Genomic DNA, 10,508 nt, shown 5'->3' with positions numbered 1-10,508 from the left:
AAATACATTTGGCTGCTCTGTATGATGTGCCCGGCTACTGAGGAAACAGACACGTTCAGCAGCATACTTATGCGCGTGCGTGTACTGATGTGTGTGTGTGTGTGTGTGTGTGTGTGTGTGTGTGTGTGTGTGTGTGTGTGTGTGTGTGTGTGCCGCGCGCGCCGGTGAATGTGTGCGTTCTAGAAATTGTGTGTGTGTGTGTGTGTGTGTGTGTGTGTGTGTGTGTGTGTGTGTGTGTGTGAGAGAGAGAGAGAGAGAGAGAGAGAGAGAGAGAGAGAGAGAGAGAGAGAGAGAGAGAGAGATATTTGAAATATTGACAACGGTTTATTAAAAGATTTTTTTTTATTACAAGTGTAACGCATGCTACATGGCCAATAGACACACGAGCCGTATGCATTCAGTGAAACTGGCAAAGCAAAACCACAGTCTCTCGCATACAAATAAACATCCATGCAAAAAATGAATTCTCATGCCGTGCTATGAAATATTCACAAATCTGAAACAAAATACATACACCATATATGATAATTATTAGCGTAGTTCTAAAATACATGCGTAATTAAAAACGCGTGATTACAACCGAACTTAGTAGCAATTACACAATACCCTTTCAACCAAGATAAATGTTCCGTAATACATGGTATGAAGCTCATATAAAATAGTCAAAGTAGAAAAAGTTATTTTATCGAAAACGCGATAGAGTCTTTAGCTACTTGAATGGGTGATTAGTACAATCGTTGGCATGGTTTACTCGCAGCGCGATCTACGCTTAGAAATCTCTACTGCGTTGAACACATCCAACAAACCGACACAAGGAAACGCAAAGAGAGGTAACTGCAGTATTGGTCCGATTTTGTAAGACAATCGGCGGTAGAAAATGTGCAAGAATGTTTGTTTGTTTATTTTTAAAAGAGAAAAGAAACTTTGTAAACCGATCCTGACCATTAAACGCGCAAAGCATCAGCTGCAAGAAAACAAGAAATTGCACAGTAGCTCCCGTTCTGTCATAAAAGAACAATAGTCTAAGAAGTACCCAAAAGGAATGAACTGTATCTTAAGTCCAGGCGAGTGGCATTCACACCATAAAAACTCAGCAAGAAAAAAGTGCGCTGAAATCCCAATCTATTATCAAACGTCCAGCTGAAACGATAAAATGCTCAGAAGAATGGCTTGTAGCACGTGCGGTCCGTTCTGTCGGAGGCTCTCATGCATCTGTAGACGGCCATGAAAAGTCCTGGGAAACGACTCTGGAAGTACTTGCATGGGTCATCCAGCACCTCCTTGGCAACCGTGGACCTAAAAGCCATATCAACTGGATAATGAATTCTGGGAGAGAAATAAAAATCTTCCAATGCTTTCGAATGGCATTTTGTGCCAACAGATCGTTTTAGAATTTACAAAGTGACCCGTTTGAATTCAGTCGACATGTTTGTTTTATTAGAATGGTGTTACTGAAGAGGCGTGCGATTGTCAGCATTTCTGTGCCTGCTTCTGAACACCTCAGTTATATCTAATTGTCTGTCTGTCTGTCTGTCTGTCTGTCTGTCTGTCTGTCTGTCTGTCTGTCCGTCCGTCCGTCCGTCCGTCCGTCCTATGTGTGTCCATTTGACTCACCGACACCAAACGCTGCAAAGATTGACACACTCACATTTTGTCGAAATGTAGACAGCAGTTGTAGACAAAGAGGACCAGCTCAGGCAGTGTGTTTTTGTACTGCCTGAACGCACGCATCTCCTTCACCAGAACAGGGTCCACCTCACTCAGCTGAAAGAAATGTTGACAGTTCCATTTCTTGAAATGATAAGATTTTAACAAGAGCGCCAACTACTACATGACAAATGCACAATATATATATATGTGTGAGTGTGTGTGTGTGTGTGTGTGTGTGTGTGTGTGTGTGTGTGTGTGTGTGTGTGTGTGTGTGTGTGTGTGTGTGTGTGTGTGTGTGTGTGTGTGTGTGTGTGTGCCTCGAAACAACAGTTAAACACATACTCAACAAGTCGCGTAAGGCGAAATTACTACATTTAGTCAAGCTGTGGAACTCACAGAATGAAACTGAACGCACTGCATTTTTTCACAATGGCCGTAGTTCGCCGCTTGTGCAAAACGGAGTGAAACTGACGAGCCTGTTCAGCGCGGTAGTGGTTTCGCTGTGCTGCATAGCACGCTTTTCTGTACCTCTCGTCGTTTGAACTTTCTGAGCATGTTTTTAATCCAAACATATCATATCTATATGTTTTTGGCATCAGGAACCGACAAGGAATAAGATGAAATTGTTTTTAAATCGATTTCGAAAATTTAATTTTGATAATAATTTTTATATTTTAATTTTCAGACCTTGTTTTTAATCCGAATATAACATATTTATATGTTTTTGGAATCAGATAATAGACGATTTTTCGGAAAGTGACCCTTTGTTGCAAAACCTCTGCCAAACATTGTACAGGACAATGGCTGGTGAGGGGTGTGTCGTAAACACATGGACGGGAGCACGGGTTTCCGACCCTCCCCTCGCTAGTGATTGGCCCCACGACTGAATGTTTGGCTGAGATTTTGCAAGAATAGATCCCTCCCCCACAACCCATACAAACCCGATGGAGTTATTTTCTGAATTCGTCCAATACGATACTGACGCTATGCTATGCTGCCGACAATAACTAACTGCCCTACATTTGTGGAACATGTTACAATAGCTAGAACTTCTTCTTCTTCCTCGTTTATGGGCTTAGACTCCCACGTTCACTCATGTTTTTAGCACGAGTGGATTTGTACGTGTATGACCGTTTTTACCCTGCCATTCAGGCTGCACACGCCGATTTCGGGTAGGCATGCTGGGTATTTTCGTGTTTCTATAACCCACCGAACTCTGACATGGATTACAAGATCTTTTCCGTGCGCACTTGGTCTTGTGCTTGCGTGTACACACGAAGGGGGATAAGTCACTAGCAGGTCTGCACATGAGTTGACCTGGGAGATCGGAAAAATCTCCACTCGTAACCCACCAGACGGCAGCGACCGGGATTCGAACTCACGACCTCCCGATTAGGAGAGGCCGACGTCTTACCACCACGCCACTGCGCCCGCCCCAATAGCTAGAACAGTTTTGGTTGGCTGTTTTTTTCTTCATAACTTTATTGACCTATCGCTGGGAAATTTGGGTCGCTTCCTACCAGTGGAAAGCAAGCAGCAACAGAGTCGCGTTATACAGGTGTGTGCGTGTTTAGATGTAATCAGCCACCCACTCTTATGGCAGAATGACCGAGGTCTTTTACGTGCCACAGTGGTGACACGGGGGTGGAACATGGATGCCGTCTCTGAGTCTGCACATAAACTTGACCCGTGTCCGTCCCAGCCCGGATTCGAACCCGTGATCCTCGGATCATAGGTCCAGTGCTCTACCCCCTGAACTACCAGCCCCCCACCCACCCCCCCCCCCCCCTTATTACCCAGTTGTCGCTGACGTTGGTGATGTGGACGAGGTTGAGGATGTCCACCATGGAGGTGGAGCCAGCACCTGTCAGGGGCATTCTGGAACAAGCAAACATGGCGCAGGGTTAAGGTCCCGCGTCTTGTATCGGTCATTGACCAAAAAAAAGTAGACTTCCAACGTTAAAAAAAAACTCAACCACAACAACACACGAACGCACGCTAGTACTCACGCACGCGAGCACCCACGCACTGACGCACGCACATACCCACACACACAAACACGCACGCACACCAAGAATGGTTATCTATCAGTTGCTATCGTGTCTATACATAACGGCCAATCAACTGACCGAATCAACAATCAACCAATCTAACAGGCAACAGTGAGGTCATTATTCGGAACAATTACCCGGTCTTCATTTCAGTCAGGATATCAGAGCCGACGATAAGTACCAAGCGGAACCTCTTTTCTCCAGACCAGAAAAATGGATGCCTGAGGTGAGGAAAAACAAGGCAAGTTTAGGAAAAAGGTATCATTTCACACACACACGCACGCACGCACGCACGCACGCGCACACACACACACACATACACACACACACATACACACACTAACATTTATATATATAAATTCGCATTCACACGCTGTTCACTGCAAGGGTATTCACAAGCAACAAATATGAAGTCAGTTTTTCAACTCGTTTGAAAAAACCAGTATACGAGTTTTGTAATACACCAAAGTATTCACCATCTTATTTTCTTTGATGAACGTTTCAATATTTCATTTTGTTGTCTTAAAATTATTTGTATGTTCTTCATTACAAAGACAATTAGGTCAAAGTTGTTGTGAATGTCTCGTTTTATCTATAACTAAACTTTCACTTCAGAATAAGGGAGAGTCTACAGTGCGACCTGCGCTATAATACTGAACAGGTCCACCAGACAGGAAAACAACGGTCCCCGCAAGTATTATACAGCAATAAATGCACACTGGCAAAGTCTGAGCTTACCACCATGTGCACGGTCACCCGCTGCAATAAACGCACAATGAGCGTCAATTGCATCGCATGGTCGAATCTATAATGTGTTACAGTGGACCCCCCCCCCCCATCTTAAAGACCCGCCATTGTAAGACTCCCTCCTTTTATAGAACTTGTTTCTCAGACTTTCTGCTCACAACCTCTGTAAAACTACCCCAATTTTCGGACTGTATACCTCTTCTTTAAGACCCAATTTTCTGAGAGTTTTGGAAGTCTTAAAAGGAAGGTTCCACGGCAGTGCATGGCCCTAACTGGCTAACGATACCCACGAGTCTGAAGACGTAAGCCTCGACTTTGAAGCTTTGCAGATACAGAAGTAGGGATGACTCACTTGAGGCAGGTGTCGATGGAGGGCCTGGCCGCAGGGTCAGTGACGGTCATGATGGAGACCAAGTGGTCAACCTCCTGGCTCACTCGGTGCTGGCGAATCACGTTGCGTTTGATGTTGGCCTCCACTTCTGGTCCGTTTTCGCCGTAAGGGTGACGTCCCCCAGTCAGGATGTAGTGCAGCAGCATTCCTGCAACCTGAGGGGGAGTTCACAGGTCAGTGAGTCAGTCAATCAATCAATCAATCAATCAATCAATCAATCAATCAATCAATCAATCAATCTTTACCCAAAATAAAACTTTCTTTTTTTGATGATACAATAGACGCTGCACACATACCTAGCTTCAATACATATAAAGATGTCCATGTTATATAGTGCTATATGTTTTATGTAAAATCAATGTCTTGTTTGTATTATTGTTATGTACCACCCCTGAATTTCTCTATGAGATAATAAAGTATTTTTATTCTTATTCTTATTCTTACAGCCATACTAATCGACTCGACAGTTGCTAATGCTATACGGATACAGAACGAAACAAACCAACAAACCAAAACAGACGAAGAAGGAGACAAGCAAACAAAAAAAAACCATATCAAAACTAAACCTGACCACATACGGCACTATAAACTAATTCTTTATTATATGACATTATTTTAGGTTGGGGGAGGGGGGGGGGGGGATTTTGGTGTTCGATACCTGAATATCGGATTGAAAGCTTGATTCCGGAGAAGGGCTTTGCGTGTGTTCCGTGGCTCGCCAGTACCTCCCGTCTCCCTCTGCGGACACAAAAACAAAATAAATACTACAGAAACACGCATAACACATTTTCATTTTGACATTTTGCAGAAATGGTCCTGTTTCTTTCCTTTCAACCTCTTTCTTTTTCATTTACTGACACCTCGAAGGACGCACGAATGTATTCGTTTTGGTTTTAAGCAGACATTGTCTAATCTCCCTCTTTTCTACTTCTTTCTTCTTTATTTACTGACACATCATGAGACGCTGCTATGCAGGTAGTTGTCACTAGAGATCCATTCATTTTCTCTCTTTACAATGTTCGGTTCGTTTCTGTTTTACATTTCGTTTTGTGTTGTTTTTCTGTATTACTTGTTCGTCCCGAAGAAGCCTTCAAAGGCGAAACTTTGACAGCTGTGTTGGTTTTGGCATGGCTAGTAAGGATTTCTTTTCTTTTTGCATAGTGTTTCAATGCTTTTGGATGGCATTTGAGAAACTTGATAATTAAGTAACATACGGACAAGAATTTCCTCTGTTATAATGTTAAGGCAGACGTGTCATTGTCTCACCAAAAATTGTCATCTTTAAATATCCCGTATTCACATGTGAAGCGACACAGCCTACTTCACAACCATCAGGCAGAGGTGGTATCCATGTCCCAAAAGATCTCGGTTATTTTGCCAAAAGCGCAGGTGATAATTACACCTAAAACCGCACACATTCGACTCGACTGTTGCTAGCTTTCTACTGCGGGGAATTAAACCACCTACATTTCCCGAATGGGGTAATATAGTAATGAAATTGAAAATGAAATACAAAATCAAACACGGTTAGCCAATCACATCATACGTACCAATTGAACCCCTATCAGTGCCTGCCTGATTGGAACCAGCAGAAACAGTGACGTCACGAATACCGTATCCAGCCAATCGCAGTCGGCCATCGCTATCCACAAAGATCCATCCCGGCTGCCAAAATATAATTTACTTTTTAGTCAGAACCTCAACCATCTGTACAGCATTTTAAAGGGAAATAACACATATCCTTCAATTCATTCATTTCTTTCAAACTAAAAGAGAGAGAGAGAGAGAGAGAGAGAGAGAGAGAGAGAGAGAGAGAGAGAGAGAGAGAGAGAGAGAGAGAGAGAGAGAGGGAGAGAGTGTGTGTGTGTGCGTGTGTATGTGTGTATGCATGAGTGTGTGTGTGTGTGTGTTTGTGTGTGTGTGTGTGTGTGTGTGTGTGTGTGTGTGTGTGTGTGTGTGTGTGTGCGCGCGCGCGCGTGTGTGTGCGTGCGTGTATTCACACGATCGTTTCCACGGTAAAGGAAGACATCGTTAAGGACAGAAACTTCAACATTTGCTGTTTCCACAAAGTTAAAACGACTGAGCTACGTTTTTTTTGTCGAGCTATCTGTGGGTGTGTGTCTAATCGTAAAACGATAAAGACGGTAAAAAACACCAACTTTTGAGGATGAAAGTCGCTTGTTCATTTCAATGCTTATTATTCTCTCAGGTGCCAGGAGAATGGTTCCAAATAACTCTCACTTACTCTATTACGCATGTCGTGTAAGTTTAGAGCGCTTACTTCCCTTTGTTTATCAGATACGGACACTTTCTTTACAATTGTAACTTTAGAACGTTCACTTTTTGTTTCCCTTTGTGTTTGTTTGTTTGTTAGTCCTGAAGAAGCTTCCATAAGCGAAAATTTGCGTTAGTATTGTATGTGCTGTCCTTGTATTGGTGAGTACATAATTCTTTTGTTTGTATTTTGACTGAAATTCAAGCTAGCAGAGAAGGATCGAACCATGAGGCTGCCGTGCGGCACAGTGAAGTTGGAGTGGAGATACTTGAGGCCCTTGAGCAGCTGCCAGGCCAGGCGGTTCGCGGACAAGGGGTCCTGGCGATGGTCTAGGCGCACGATGCCCACGTACTCGTCCAGGGTGTAGTCACACAGCTCCATGGCCAGGTACACCCTGCCCGCACACTCCCACACCGCCTGCAACGTCAACACAATGTAACGTGAGAACCAAGTCAACAACTGCAAAAGTGTATCTTCTACTCTCCTTGCACCTGAGAACGAAGTGAACATTAGCTAAAGTTCATCTTCGACCCACCTTGTACCTGAGAACGAGGTGAACAACCGCAAAAGTTCATCTTCTTTCCACCTTAATGTACCTGAGAACAAAGTGGACAACAGAAAAAGTTCCTAGTCAACTCACCTTGAACATAAACAAGTCGCGTAAGGCGAAATTACAACATTTAGTCAAGCTGTCGAACTAACAGAATGAAACTGAACTCACTGCATTTTTACAGCAAGAGCGTATACTCATAGCATCGTCAGTCCACCGCTCGATGCAAAGGCAGTGAAATTGACAAGAAGAGCGGGGTAGTAGTTGCGCTGAGAAGGATAGCACGCTTTTCTTTATCTCTATTCTTTTTAACTTTTTGAGCGTGTTTTTAATCCAAACATATCACATCTATATGTTTTTGGAATCAGGAACCCACAAGGAATAAGATGAAATTGTTTTTAAATCGATTTCGGAAATTTTATTTTAATAATAATTTTTATGTTTTTAATTTTCAGAGCTTGTTTTTAATCCGATATAACATATTTATATCTTTTTGGAATCAGAAAATAATGAACAATAAGATGAACGTAAATTTGGATCGTTTTAAAAACAAATATTTTTTAAACAATTTTCAGATTTTTAATGACCAAAGTCATTAATTAATTTTTAAGCCACCAAGCTGAAATGCAATACCGAAGTCCGGCCTTCGTCAAAGATTGCTTGGCCAAAATTTCAATCAATTTGATTGAACAAGAAGAGCAAACGCTCGATCGAGTCACTTTCGCAGTTCTGAATATTATATGAGGCATCAGATGGACAGGAAGAAATTGCTATTCACAACACAATGAGTCACGTTCACATAAAATTTGAGCCCGGTCACTTTTATAGTTTCCGAGAAAAGCCCAACGTTAAGTTGTGTGTTGCCGAACAGAAAAGGCTAGTTATCTCCCTTGTTTTTCTGATAACGTTCGTAAAAGGCTACAGATGTAAATACTTTGATGTAAAGAATAATCCTACAAAGTTTCAATCACATCCGATGAACTTTGTCAAAGATATAAAATGTCTAATTTTTCCTTTGACGCTGACCTGTGACCTTGAAAAAGGTCAAAGGTCAACGAAACCATCGTTAAAGTGTAGAGGTCATTGGAGGTCACGACTAAACAAAATATGAGCCCGATCGCTTTGATAGTTTCCGAGAAAAGTCCAACGTTAAGGTGGTGTCTACGGACGGCCGGCCGGACGGCCGGCCGGCCGGACGGCCGGCCGGACAGACTAACACTGACCGATTACATAGTCACTTTTTCTCAAGTGACTCAAAAATGAGGGTGTGACAGTGCCGCCTCAACTTTTACAAAAAGCCGGATATGACGTCATCAAAGACATTTATCGAAAAAAAGAAAAAAACGTCCGGGGATATAACTCCCAGGAACTCTCATGTCAAATTTCATAAAGATCGGTCGAGTAGTTTACTCTGAATCGCTCTACACACATACACGCACACACACACACACACACATACACATACACCACGACCCTCGTCTCGATTCCCCCCTCTATGTTAAAACATTTAGTCATAACTTGACTAAATATAATGACTCAAATGAGGGTGTGACAGTGCCGCCTCAACTTTTACAAAAAGCCGGATATGACGTCATCATAAGTATTTATCGAAAAAAAGAAAAAAATGTCCGAGGATATCATACCCAGGAACTCTCATGTAAAATTTCATAAAGATCGGTCCAGTAGTTTACTCTGAATCGCCCTACACACACACACGCACAGACAGACAGACAGACAGACAGACACACACACACACACACACATACACCACGACCCTCGTCTCGATTCCCCCTCTATGTTAAAACATTTAGTCAAAACTTGACTAAATGTAACAAGAAGGGCAAAGCCCATACGACTCACATGCTTGACCTTGACCTTTACATGACCTTACTAAACCTAGCAATGACATCATACACTAAGAACTGCTTTACACATTTTTCCTACCAAAATACATGTGACCTTGACCCAAGGTCAAGGTCATCCAAGGTCATGCAACACAAAGCTGTTAATTCAAGACATAGGAAGTACAATATAAGATGTTTGATGGGTTGTTGACAGACCAGCTTTTTTGTCGGTCCGAGGGGGAGCATATCGTCTTTTGTTTCATATTTATTGACCAAGGCCGAAGGCCGCGGTCAATAAATATGAAACAAAAGTCGATATGCCCCCCGAGGACCGACAAAAAAGCTGGTCTGGCAACACACCATCAAACATCGTTTTTGTCATCATTTTGGTGGTTCAACATTAAGTGAAAAATCAACACAGGGAGCCATGGTTTGAAACGCGAGTTCTGTTATTATAATGCATGTTCGGGGCCCCAGCACGTTGTTCAAAGCTGGCGTGCGAAAGCAACTTACCGTGTGAGATTTGAGTTTATAATGTTGAGACAAGTATGTCAGGTTTGCGAAGTTCTGTAGGTTCCGACTACAGAGTGGTGTGTGAAACCAACAGTAAGCGCCTTTGAGATGATAGTGCCCACATGTTGCATTCGAGCGATGGGATTGTCGTATTTCAAACGAGGTGATTTGCTTGCACAGTCAGCGTTGACCATCTCACAACAGATCTGTTATGTGGATTATCGTGCGACGTTCGAGTCGGGGGCAAGGAATCGCAGGAAGCAAAGATGAGTCTTTTTCCATAGTCACCTTTCTTTCCGGTTGTTGGTGCATATAATATTGTGCGGACAAAATGATGCGACGGCGAGTGTTTTTTGCCTCCAAGATTTTGTGGTGTGCCTTGTGGGTATTGTTTTGCTCGTTTCATACCCACACCAAAACCTGAAACACACCCCATCCCACCCTCCCCCTCCCTCACAATCAGTCCATGAACACAAACACTGACACA

General features: G+C 42.9%; 1 protein-coding gene across 2 annotated transcripts in view; it reads right to left on the bottom strand.

Moving 5' to 3' along the window:
• Window positions 1-470: 470 nt before the first annotated feature.
• Window positions 471-10,508, bottom strand: part of LOC138968557 (uncharacterized) — a 45,037-nt gene continuing 34,999 nt past the window's right edge. For both annotated transcript variants that reach the window (XM_070341136.1, XM_070341143.1), the window contains exons 16-23: window positions 7,340-7,531; window positions 6,390-6,504; window positions 5,498-5,577; window positions 4,801-4,994; window positions 3,839-3,922; window positions 3,447-3,528; window positions 1,649-1,764; window positions 471-1,296 (exon numbers count right to left, since the gene is read on the bottom strand). In XM_070341136.1, coding sequence (XP_070197237.1) covers window positions 1,158-1,296; window positions 1,649-1,764; window positions 3,447-3,528; window positions 3,839-3,922; window positions 4,801-4,994; window positions 5,498-5,577; window positions 6,390-6,504; window positions 7,340-7,531 — 1,002 coding nt within the window. In that variant the 3' untranslated portion in view covers window positions 471-1,157. The remainder of the gene's footprint in view (window positions 1,297-1,648; window positions 1,765-3,446; window positions 3,529-3,838; window positions 3,923-4,800; window positions 4,995-5,497; window positions 5,578-6,389; window positions 6,505-7,339; window positions 7,532-10,508) is intronic.

Source organism: Littorina saxatilis, linkage group LG1, assembly GCF_037325665.1.
Source record: "Littorina saxatilis isolate snail1 linkage group LG1, US_GU_Lsax_2.0, whole genome shotgun sequence".
In the NCBI taxonomy this organism is placed as follows: Eukaryota; Metazoa; Mollusca; class Gastropoda; order Littorinimorpha; family Littorinidae; genus Littorina; species Littorina saxatilis.
Note: the sequence above shows the minus strand (reverse complement) of the source record. Positions and strands in the feature narration are given on the sequence as shown.